The following is a 12,997-nucleotide window of genomic DNA, read 5'->3' as shown; positions in this document are numbered from 1 at the left end:
CAGAAAGTGAACATGTGTTGGTGTGCAGCCCTTTGAGGCAAACTACTGTGTTATTGGGCTACACAAAACAATTGATTGATTGATTTTGCAGACGTGTGATCAGCGGCTGCTGCTGGAGGCTGCCATATCGGCGAACTGTAACGTCACACCTGGCAACCGCTGTTGATAATTGGCACTTACCAGATCTTACTGATAACATTTTGGAAGCTTGAGAGTCCAAAGAAAACGAATTACATGGAATATGGAAACACCAGTACTTAATTTGATCTCCCGTTTGGGGGGCATTCCCTCAATTTCCAGTTTTTCAGAGTAAAGGATCCGGGAAATATTTAGGAGGATCCTGCAAAGATTTGATCTGACATAACGGTATTTAATGAGAGTGTTCCGGCAAATGTTTTGGCCTGTTTCCCGAATTCATCACATCAGACCAAAAGTGTTTCTGAAACAACTCATTTTCAAATTAAGCACTGGGAAACACTGAACAAGAGGCCATTATTTGGTCAAGTTAACAGTCATGACCTTTGAACTATTGAGACAATTTGCCCATAGGCGGTTTGTGTGTGTGCCTCATATATAGGCTAAACAAACATAGATCAGATAGTTAGTTCATACTCAAGTTGAATGAAATCACACATGGGTAAATATTTTTACTATTTATTTAAAACCTAAAAGATTTGTGTAGGAAATTACAGACATTTGCTCATTTTACTAGGACCCCCAGTACTTTATGCCGTAAAAAGTGAAATTATTCATAGAATAAAGTCCACACACAAATGAAATGTCATCCAAGTGCTCTAACACAGAGAAAACAATACCACATTTGCATCACTGCAGTTACAACAAAGCAAAAGACAAAACTGAAAGACACACAAGTTGTAATTATTGTATGTTTGGTGAAATTTTTGGAACTTCCAACAACCTAAGGCAACATTTTGCATCACATACATTCACAAGAATTCACATGATTATTACTTTTATGGGAAAAATAACAACAAAAATACAAACATAAACCTTTCAAACCCCAAACATTCAAGCCTTGTATATCTTATATTACACACAATTTAAGAATGTCTGAACTAACATTAGATCAATATTGCACTGTGCATTTTGGTCCTGTTCACTGATGTGGAATGTAACTGGATACTTTTCTCTAAAGTGAACACATCAAGGGCACTCATGAGTAGTATATCATTTCTGCATAGTCGCAGGACAGTTTCTGAACTACCAGCAGAACTTCTCTCCAAAGTTCTTAAAATTCACGTTTAGGACTTCTGAGTACTTTTACTCAGTAATACATTATTACTTCCTGCTTCGTTAAAATAACTACGAGTCTCTGCCACTAGAGGCAGCCAGATCATCTGCCATTATGTGTGAAGTCCTTTACTTTAATCATTGTGAGAAGCAAAACCATAAAAACGTACTCTGTAATAAGGCCAACAAAACAAAGAGCTTTCTGTGTCAGGAAACAGTGGTCTATTACTAGTCAAAGGCTCAGTGCAGTAAAGTGTAAACATATTTCAAAGCAGTGAGCGGTAGTGCACTGGTCTGTCCATCCAGACGATATGATATGGGTCCGGTTTTTTCACTTGTCTCGGAGCAGGTACAGCACTATGGCCTTCAGGTAGTGCCCACACGTAAGCGCCGCAGAGACGAGCCAATGAGAGCGAAAACTGGGGTCTGTATTCACCACACACTTTGTAACATCCACCTGGAGACACACAAAGCACACAATATGATACACTGTATTCACAAAGAGTCCACAAATAGTTTTACAGTATTTTGGCAATGTCACTTTAAGACCTAATAGTTTTCAGAGTCCATAAAGCAGAACAGAGCACGCTGTTTAACGTCATATTTGACACTAATTACTTCCCTCTCATGGTCCACAGGCCTGTACTTTTATAAATGATGTTCCCTATAGAGCAGAATGACAGGGCAGAACAGAAATCCTGCTTCAGAGTTACTGCTGTGAGACTGCCATAAAAAAAATCTTTTATTTGTGCTTATGAGGTCAATTATACTCGGCTTTGTGACACTCCACTTCTTCTCAAACACAAATGACCTGAGCGCACTGTCTCTGAATACACCAAAACAAATTAGTTCATTCGGCACATGTCCAGACTGTGCTCCATCTGGTGACTAAGCTTTTTTATGCGCCATGTTGCTAGAAAAGTCTCCTTTGTCTAAACACCGGTTTATGTCAAACATTTGATCTATATTGTACGTTACAAAACATATTCATATTTTTCATCTTATGCAATCCTCCTGTCTATTTATGATTAGTTATAGCTGTAAGTCATGCAAAACGCTTGTGAAATGAGTGCATTTATCTTTTGAAATATGTTTAGTTACCCAATGCATGTGGTATTCAAGCCTTGCTGTAAATTTAAATAGATGAACAAAAAAATAAACACTGTACATCTGTTACATTGGCCCAAGGATCAAAATGTTGCTCGACAGATTTGTGGAGGCCAGCAGCTCTTGTGAAATTATTTTACTAAAAATAAACCTGCCAGATGGGAGCTCTGGGGCCCGATTTGGTGACAGCTGCACATAAACAGCAATCATTGGCCAATCACATGTTATGATAGTTTCTTGAGTTACTATGTGAAATATACACTGCCAAAAACACACACCTGGATTTAACTAACATCATCAAAGGATCTTCTTCCCTGACGTGTACAGTATATTCCAATATGACAATGTTGTGAAAATGGTGGTTCAGGGAATGTGAGACATCATTGTCACACATGGATTGGCCGCCACAGAGTCCAGATCTTAATCTTTGGAATGTGCTGGAGAAGGCGTTGCGCGGTGGTCACACTCTCCCATCATCAAGATCTTTGTAAAGAAAATAATGCGACACTGGATCTTTTGACATTGCAGAAGCTTATTGAAACAACACCATAGTGAATTCTGCGGGAATCAAAGCTAAAGGCAGTCCAGCTAAATATTAGAGCATGTAACCTTTTTTTGCGGTGACTTTTGTTTGTCAGGCAGTGTATTATTTAAAAGTGTTTCCTCTTACCCAACCTCCTCTTTTCTTTAACCACGAGGCTAAACTCTTGCGGACGAACTCTCCCATACAGTCGACTATCGTGTGGACCATCGCTGGGTGACCACATCTCACACAGTCCACGGCTAATCCTCCGGCCACAGCGTACAGAGAAACCACCTTTCCCCAAGTTATTCCTGGAGGGACACAAACAAACAACAAAACGTTATGGGAAACACAGCTAAATAATTGATCAAAAGGCTATTTGAAAAAAGCTCTGTAGTTCAGCCTGTAAAGGTTCTGTGTCAAACTTGTTCAGCCCTTTTTCGATGACTGATGAGACTAAGTGCTTCTCTATAGCTGGACTTTGGCAGTGGTATGAAACATCCTCCCCTCAAATACGATTTAACTTGTGACACTCAAGAGTTTCTATTTTCCGAACTTTCTTTCATTCTCATTTGTTGTTCATTCTTTGGTAGATTTCGGTTGTTTTCTCATTTTTGCCTCTTCCACATACATTTTACATGATTGTTTTGTACTTTATTAGTTGTATTGGAGCTATTTTTTGTCTGTAATATTCATTGTGTAAAAACATAAACAGGAATAGTATCACTTTTAAGGTTTGTTTTGTCAGACACTAAGGTTAGAGATGTTAAAGATCTTGAACATCTCTAACCTTAGTGACTGACAAAACAAACCTAAAAAGTGATACTAGAACACAAGTAGACACCATGAACGTTACGAAGTTCATAAACAGTACTATTTACATTTCTTTGCACCTTAGGTCAAATGCTTGTATTTGTCTAATTAGGAGAATTTTGAAGTCTTCCACTTAAAATTATGCAAGTAGTTATTATTTCTATACAAAAGAGGACCCAGAGTGTCATAAGTAATGTGCTACGTCCAATGATAATAGTGCTGTTAAAGCAACTGCTGTGGCCACAAATCACTATCTATGTGCTACAGTCAGCTTTAAAAGCATTGAATCATCCATGACAACTCAAACTTTGTGGTTGATCGCTAATCTTTTTATGTGCAGGACTTCCTAGGTCATGAACTTGGGAAATAAGTTAAGTTAAGGTCTGTTACGGCCCCAGGCCTCCAGGTTCCCTCCTTTCTTTTGCATATTTTTGTTTGTGTGGCCTAAACCTGTTTTCCCCCCCAATGTAAATTTGCTGCTGTGGTCCTGGGCTGCGATTGGTGGAGCGCATTGGGGCCTTGGCTACTAATTGGGGGAGCAGTTCTACACCTGGAGAGCTCGTTAAAGCCACCTGTGCCAGCCACTCCTATAAAAGGACTCCACCGTGGCTCATTCGGGGCTGCTGGTCTCTGTGTGACCAGTACGCCATTTGTATTTGTATGGTGTGTGTAGGCTGCTGGTCTTTGCGGCCAGTATGCTATTTTGTGTACTGTGTCTCTTCGTTGTTACCGTTAACTTTTGTGTATTCAGAGACACTCGTTCTGTGTGTTTTGTTTAGTTTGTCACTTCTTGGGATGTTCACTATAAAGTAGTGACGTGGAATCAAGTGACACTCTAGTCATGACTTTGGTTTTGTTAGGCCTGATTTTGTTTGTTTAGTTTGAATAGCTTTGTTTTGGTTAACCTTTTTGTAAACACTGTAAATAGCCTTTGTTTGGTTATTTTTGTCACTCCTTCGTTTACCTTGTACACACCTTTTATTAAATTACAACTTTATTTTACCATTTGACATCTTGGTTTTTGTTACTTCCTTTACTAGCAGAGCCGGGTCGTAACAAGGTCTGTCTTGGCTTTTCTTTATTTTTACACATCAAAACATGACGATTCTCATTGAAGACGTTAAACCATGAATGAACACATGGGATTATGAAGGAAACAAAAACAGGTGAAATAACTCCAAATATGTTATTCTAAAGTCTTCAAAATTGCCGCCCTTCATTCTTGGCATTTTCTCCATGAGCCTCATGAAGTCGTCTTCTGAGATAGTTTTCAACATGTTTGAGAAGTCCAAACCATTTCTGTGACGACATCGTGAAGCCAACTGAGAAAATGTTAAAAGTGTAAAGCAGTAATCAAAGCAACAACATTTGGAAGAATTTATGTCAACATTTTTTTTGGTTTAAAACACAATTCCGCATGAATGGCTTCGGTGAGAATTAAGTTCTGAAATGAAAGGAAAAACGAACACCTAAAAAAAGCCTTTTCAGACTTTTGGCCTGTACTGTATATACTGTATAAATGCTGACAGAACACGAGGTAGTGCAATAATGTTTTGCTCCAGCATCTCATAGAAGGGAAACGCTAGCCCTGGGTTAGTCTTGTGAATCCACCTTGTGAATGCTCAATCTTCTGTCTGATCTCAGAAGCTAAACAGGATGGACCTGGAGAGAGACAGTGAGGGAATGCCAGGTGCTTGGGTGAGCTGTGTGTGAGTAGTGGATCGCGGTTGGACGGTCCATTGGCTTCATGTGTGCAGTGCAGCTGTGGCTACATAGAAATGCAGCTCACCACCACTGAAAAGCACTTTCAGTGATTTGTGTCATGTGAAAAATGTCATACAAACATGGTTCCCTTCTCCTCCCCTTGTTATCTATGGTTGCAAAATGAAGATGCTAAATGGTTTGATAGTGCCCAGACTTTGACTCAATTCCAAACACTTTTCTATTTCAGAACATTTCAAAAGTCCCATAAAGACAACACTGCATCAAAACATCTGAATGTATTCTAACCACAATACATAATTTTGTCATTGCTTCATTACAGACCCTTCTCGATAACTATATAACAAACTGTTTCCCCATATTGTCCAGTCAGATTCCCCTTTGTAGACCAGCTGAAGTTTACAACTTAAGTCCAGGGCGCGGTCCCCTGCTACAATCAGTCTTCTTGGTATAACGTTAACCTAATATGGACTTGGTGTTTTCCTGACAGCCTCTTTCCTGAAAGATAAACTCCTATCGCCTTAACAGTGCATTAAGACTGTTTATGAGGAGTTAAAGAAGCCTGGCTTAACTTGTGAAACTTCATGAACAAAGGGAAAGGGGAACAGTATCAGTTTTCTAAGCTTGTAAAACATAATGCGGCTATTGTGTGTTTAAGAGGTTCTGCTTTTCCAATGAACTAAAACAAGTAAGACAAGTAAAAATGAATATTTCTCAATAACAATGAGTAAGGGATATTTTTGAAAACCCTCAGAAATAACCAATAATGTGCTGACAAACATCTTAATTCAGATTACTGTATTGCTCAAAAACGATGATTCCATTATAAAAGAGCAGAATAAAACCCCACACCCCATATGGATGTTTTCCTCACAGCAGATTGTTCAGTAGAAGTGAAAAAACGGCAGTTGTAGCTACCGCTTGCTAGCCGATAGCATTAGCACAATGCTAGCACGAAGCTTCCTGTTAGCATTCTCCATTATTTATGTATTTATGGACAGTTGAACCACTTTGCTCCTCTCCATGTCTTTGTATCTTTATTTATTAGAAAACTATATTCATATTTCAGCATTTGTTAAAGACGTTTTTGAATAATTAGAGAAAGTTTAGATTTTTCTCCAAATTGTTTTCCCCCTTAAATGTTTTTAAACATGACCATATATGGGCGATTCCAGAGATGCCGTCTGTATCTTTACCCTTTTTTAGAGATTACGCATGTATTGTTTTTATTTTTGGGCAGCCACTTTTGCAGCTTCATGATACTGTAAATTGGGCAAATCTTCCAAACAACAATTTTGATATTATCTTGTGGTGACCAACCTTTTTTGTCTTACGTACCCCTTGAGCGTTTCATTGGCCAATCACATGCTTTTCAGATTTATTCATATTTGTATTGGGTTCAAAATAAGGCTAAAACACAATCATATTGAAATGCAATTCAGTTTCATCTTCTTTTTGATATTCTATGTTGATACTATGCCCACCTCTAGTACAGCTGTGATTCTACAGCTTTAAATTGGGCCTTTAAATGAGTGAAATAGGCAAAACTAAAAAGCCAAAATTAGGAACTTATTAATAGGAACAAAACTAGAGCCACAACAGGGTAGAATCGGGACCAAAACATACATTACACAAATCTACACCAAACAAAACAAAACAAAACAAAAAAACAGTTTTTGCACCAAACCATTCATAGGAACAGTCCCCGTGACACCCCGGCCCTCATCCTATCATGGGAATCCCTTCATTCCTAACCCGCATTACCAAAGTGTTCCTAGTCTGACTGGGGAAGTATTTGCCCCAGAGCAGACGCTGAAACGGGCCCTCCAACAGCAGCCCAGCTCCCAGTATTCTCTTCTCTGAAAACGCATAGAAAACTGCAGTGCAACCCCCCCCCCCCTTTTAAGGTTGTGGTTTATGCTTATATATGAACTGAAAAAGCAGAAAGCGGACAGTAAGTGGGTCACACTTTAAATATAGTCACGCTATGTCATTCACAGATGAGCTTGTCCACATCAGTGATGAAGTTGATGAATATCTATTATGTGGAGCCCCAAATGTGGGTTTGATAACACTGCTGTTAGTCAGGAATCCTTTGCGGTCCGGATTTTAGCGGAATATGTCTGGTCAGTCCTTTAATTCAGACCTGATTTTCAACCAGGTTTAGTCTTAGTTTTTGCATCTCATTGTCAACATGAAATAAGCAATTCAATTTAGTTTCGTAATCCCTGCTGCACTTCGATGTAGATGCAAATTAGGCAATATACTTTATCCATATTACACACTACATCACAAAATCCCTGTTGTACTAACACAGCCAAAAAGTGCAAAAGTTCCGTCAAAGTTAGAATAATTCAGGGCCATAAAGCACATGTATGAAATGAGTTACCTGTGGAGAAAATATCCGCAGCCACAGCGAGGAAGGCGTCAGACACCACGCTCTCGGAGGCCACCGTGATGTTGAGCTGTCGGGCCACGTTTCGATAAACATTTGGACGAAGATACTCCAGCTCATCACCTGGCCATAAAAGGAAGAGCAAGGGGTAAAAAGCCACATCTGTCGAGAGTATGTGGGCAATTCTTCGATGCTTAAGCCCAAAAAAAAAATGCTAGTGAAGTTGCAGCATTTCAGTAAGAAGGAAGCTACAAGTATGTTACAACTTAACTTCTATTTCTGCAGCACTGCCAACAAATGCTATATAATGTCCCAAGTGAAAGAATGTTTAAGTCACAATTAAAGTGTCAGCTAAAATTTATAGATACACAACGCAATTACGCAATTATACAGCAGCACGCAATGAACGCATGACATGTTGAGTATGCACAACAAAACAGGTTCAACTTTGGCTTTAGTTTCAATGCCAAGTTTGTCATTTTAACATGAGGCTGAAAATGTTTCCTGTTTAAGGGCAACTGTCTCGGAGTGTGTTTCACTTCCCATCAATCAATGAAGCACTTTATCTTTCTGACAAATTGTGGTACGAAACAATAAATCTAAAGCATTCTCCCTGAGCGAGCAGCAACGTTGATTTATCCACTTCAATATGGGAGCTGTCACAATTCCATTTAAAGAGTTTTAGGAGAGAAAAAGGCTACAGATCAGGAGCACATAAACTTTTCAGGTCGCAAACACCCCCAACTATCGATGTGAACAACTGGGGAGTCCTACAGAAAAGACTATTTAATACTTTAAAATCTGGTTTAATAATATTCCTTTAAGTTGTTTGCAGATCTTTGAAATAATCTTGCAACCTCACATTGGAAGCTCCTGTAATAGATTACCATATAGGCTTGAAAAAATCCAGCTTTCTCAGTTAAAGCAGTACTGAGTAACTTGTTTACCTTATTAAATCCTTTCCGTAGTCCCTCTGGGGGTAATACAGGTGTTAATGGGATGATTGGGAGGGGTCTTTCATCTCCCCCTGGTGACTCTGGCCAGGAAACCACAGTTGCACCGGGTTGGAGGCCCCAATACACACTAATGGAATCACGAAGAAGAAGCTAACAGGCTAATAGGCAAAGCTATCTGCGGGCTAGCGCCACTTAAACAGTATTTACAGCCAAGTTTTTCAGTGAAAATTGGATGGATTGGATGTACAATATCCCTCTCTCCCTTTGTCTTTTCTGTCAGCGTAGTATTTACTCTCACGGACAATTAATGAGTGAAAAAACGCAACATGCTACGACACCTGCAGTGGCGCTTATGGCCTCTCGGGGCATGAGTTACTTAGTTCTGCCTTAAGTTTGTTTTCCCTTTTGCTGCATGACCTAATCTGTGTTGACTATGCTTTGATGTTATATTTGAATTGTTGCTTATGCAGTTTGGACAACAAGCTCTAATCACGACGAGCTGTAAAATGATTCATCTTCGCATTCCTGGTCAAAATCAAACCAAGGCGTTCCCTTTTTTTTCTGCTGTGTCAGCTTTCACCCTCATTTCTCAACTCTGCAAAGGTCTGTCTGCAGTGAGCGTTGAGAAACTGTTTGCAAACGATTACACAATTAGAGCAGGTGGTTATTAAGTGCACCACATATATAACCTCTGCCTCTTCTTATACAATTACACATGAATAGAAATCAGATAATCAGTGTTATTTTGGAAATTGCTGCTTTATATAGAAGATGTCAGTAAAGTAAATTATCGGTATGCAATAGTTAGGATGATAGATTTAATGCATGACGCAGGTGACTTGAAGGGAAAATAAAGATCTTTTGCTGTAAATTACTGGCAGAAATCTAAGATCGGAAGCTTTCTTTCATTACATGATTTCAGAAAATAAAGGGGGGCATCATTCTTCCCGAACGAATCAAGCCGGAGCGATCCCAGAGTGATATCAATGCTAAGGTTGGATGCAAATATTTTTTAGAGGGGATTTTGAATAAGTTAAGTCTTTGAATAAACCAGTTACTGAAATGTGAAAATACAAATTTCACCTTCGGGCTAGGAATTTGATATCAACATCCTTCGGTTACGTACAATTTCCCATATTAATCTATGAATAAATGTTGAAACAGCACAATAAATAAAACACCTTATTGTGAAGATTTGAAAATGCATGTGCGTCCAGGTGAATGTTATGTTAAGAGGACAAACTGTAAAAGACTGAAATTGGGCTTCGCTTGCAGAGCCCCACTTTTGTGCGTTAAAAATAGAATGAGGGTAAACAAATATGACATCATTGTTACACAAGCTGACCCAAGATCTATGGGAAACCTCCAGTAATCTGGATAATGCATGGCGATTACAATAAGTGCTGCTATTTGAAGAGACTATAACTAGTTTCTAGAGTTAGGCAATGTGGTGTAACTATGCACAATATCATTTCAATGTGTTTTATTATATGGGCTCACAGCTAAATGTTTACTACTTTTTAACAACTGAAGACACTTAGCTGCTGGAGTGCGTAGTAAAAAGTGTGTAGCAAAGCAAATAATATGAAATAGATTGTAAAGACAATAAAAAGCAAAGACCATCTTGAAACTTGGGTGACAAAACTCTATAAAAGTATGTACTGTATATTGACACTGCTTAAGTTCACTGTTTGCTTTAAGTTGAATATTACCTACTTTTGCTCTTGGTCAATACTTTACCAGCAAAATGACCCAATTATCCCGTTTATGGGATTTCCGGTAACCACTCTTTGATTGCAACATTTTAAATAAGTCTGCACAAGTTTAGAAGAAGCTGAAACTGAGTAATAGGACTAGTATTTTATTTTGGCAGATTCTTGAGTCTCTAAACTTACAACTACATGCAACATGCAGAAAGCCGTGCTCTGGAGACGGGTCAAGTTTATAAAGATGATATTTCAGCACAGTTAAAATATTAGAGACTGCAGTTTCCTCGGTATACTTTGATAGATTGACTTAAATGTTTGCAGATTGTGTTTAACGTGTAAAACAAAAAGCATCTGATACTGTATGTAAAAGCCTTTGGGGAACTGCTTGGAAAGAGGTGGCTCGATCCATGACTATATATCCTGCAGGGGTTTTCAACGTGGGGGTCGGGACTCGGGATCCCTCGGGGGGGTCGCGATACACCTCACTGTCGACCCCCTGAGTTGTTTTCAAGACAATATTTTTTAAAGGTTTATAACAATGAATTTAATGTATTTTTGATTGAAAGCAGTATATTTGAGTGAAATCGAGCCAAATATCAAAAGAAACATTACTAATTGTATTTTATTTAATGTCATTCTTTTGATTTCAGTATTCTAACTCTATGGACCATGTTGTCTGCGTCTTTAATAAAGTCTTGAATGGATGGAAAATGAACCAGATTTTAAATGTTGTGCACATCATTTTATTATAAATTCTTATTTTACCGTGGGGGTCCCCGAGTTATTGGTCCAGTGATTCTGGGGGTCGCAGCCCAAAAAAGTTTCGGAAACCTGTTCTACTGTGTATTGGTTTGGGAAAAACTCTTAATTGAGGAAAGGTAACAGCAACAGATTTGTCTTTTATGTGACACCAAATATTATGATTTTTTTGTTGTCTTGTGTGTCCCAAAACATATACAGTTTCCTGTACTAGACCTATTTTTAACACCTCATTTTTCCTTTTCTTCCTTTTACTTGAGCAGGAACTTTACACCAACATCCTGCTGGCTTAGATTTCAGTCATTATGTTATAGAGGCTCTTAACCAGCTCAATATCAATATTATTTATTTGATCTGGAGCCATTTTGATGCGAATGTTGACGGTGATTTACACGCGCACATCAGCCACAGCACACTCACCCAGCCACAGCAGCACGGAGGAGATCTCCCCGAGGGAACCACCTGATGCGGCCAGTCCGTGCTCGGGCTTGGACCAGCCTATCCCGGCGCGGTTCAGCCTGGAGTGGATGTAGTCCCGGCACAGCGCTTTGGCCTGGGACACGAGCTCCTTGTCCGTGGGCGAGCGGTCAAACACTTCGGCTGCAAACACGGAGGAGCGTCTCAACATCTCCATAGCGCCGCGCTGTCCTTCGTCTCCCGCCCGCCTCCGCAGACTCGAACTGCGGGCGCTTTGCTTGGCAGCGCTCCCTTGTTCCTCCGGGGATCGTGTCAGAGGCTCCTTCTGCTGGTAGTACGACTTTAACCTGCCAATTAGGACACGCGCCACTGCTTGTGATTGGTTTGTAATGTTTTTTTTTAAATTATTATTAGGTTAAATCCATGGCCATTTTTATGCGCGCGCAGAAAAAAAAACAAGAAAGGAAAAGGTTGTTTATTCCCAAAGCGCTGAGAAATGGCACGCAGCGCTTGGCATCCAAACGTGGCCAGATCTGACAAGCTCTCCTTCTAAGGGCACTTATTGCGGAGTCCCAACTTCTGTCTGCAAAAGTCCAAAGGCGGAGATAAGCCGCGAGCCCCGCCCCCCCCCGGCCCCGCACATACAAAAAAAATAACGCGCATGTCAAAGCGTTAATCACTAACTGCATTCATTAAGGTGTGTCTGCAAATCTGAGCAGACACTTTTTGCAGCAGTGCTTTCATAGACATTGATGTGAAGTCTAATGCTTTTACTTGAAATAGCCCAAGCAGATCCAATTTCCTTTTAAAAACAAACAAGAACATTTCTTTTTCTCAAACATAGCTGAAATGCCTCAGCTGAATAAACCATGTCTGTGCACAGAAATGACCCATTGCAGGTTCACGATTATCAAAGGAATGACACTAAAATGCTTTGAAGTTCTGATTGTAATTGTATTGAGCAAGGTCACGGATGTTCCTCTTATGATCGTATTAATCCCACAGTTTGTAATGACTCAGACTCATGTGTAATCCTTCACTGACACATTTCATGAGCGGCAGGTCCAGTGGAGTTTACGGTGGAGCCAGTGAGGGAAAAGATCTTAGAACTGGAGCATTTCAAAGGAAAGCCGACCCTTTTAACTTCATTTACAAAGTAACTAATATGAGCACTACACTCTAATGGTATAAATATACACTACAGCAGTGATTAACAACTTTTTTTGGTGTCCTTTTACACTCCAAGTTCCCTCAAATTTGAGAGTTCAGAGGATTTTTTTAAGCAAGTAATCCACTAAAAGTCAGATTTGTTAGTAAAAAGATGCCAAATCCATACTTAACTGCA

The 12,997-nt window shown here is 39.5% G+C and overlaps 1 protein-coding gene across 1 annotated transcript; it reads right to left on the bottom strand.

Annotated features, from left to right (window-relative positions):
- Positions 1–686: 686 nt before the first annotated feature.
- On the bottom strand, positions 687–12,256 carry boka (BCL2 family apoptosis regulator BOK a). The gene is made up of 4 exons (XM_079575101.1): positions 11,656–12,256; positions 7,806–7,934; positions 3,029–3,192; positions 687–1,708 (listed from the first exon to the last, which is right to left on the bottom strand). The coding sequence occupies exons 1-4, from the start codon at positions 11,867–11,869 to the stop codon at positions 1,583–1,585; spliced, it is 633 nt and encodes a 210-aa protein (XP_079431227.1). The 5' UTR covers positions 11,870–12,256; the 3' UTR covers positions 687–1,582.
- Positions 12,257–12,997: the final 741 nt, after the last annotated feature.

The sequence above is a fragment of the Gobius niger genome (genome assembly GCF_951799975.1).
Source record: "Gobius niger genome assembly, chromosome: 17".
NCBI lineage: Eukaryota > Metazoa > Chordata > Actinopteri > Gobiiformes > Gobiidae > Gobius > Gobius niger.
The sequence above is the reverse complement of the archived record's forward strand: the minus strand, read 5'-3'. Positions and strand labels throughout refer to the sequence as shown.

Bases quoted from the DNA above. Each gene is read 5' to 3' on its own strand.
- boka (XM_079575101.1), bottom strand. From the start codon at position 11,869: ATGGAGATGTTGAGACGCTCCTCCGTGTTTGCAGCCGAAGTGTTTGAC. The intron at 7,935-11,655 runs GTGAGTGTGCTG...TTTTATGGCCAG, and splicing joins CTCCGTGCTGCTGTGGCTGG to GTGATGAGCTGGAGTATCTT. The intron at 1,709-3,028 runs GTAAGAGGAAAC...GTGTGTCTCCAG, and splicing joins TAAAGAAAAGAGGAGGTTGG to GTGGATGTTACAAAGTGTGT.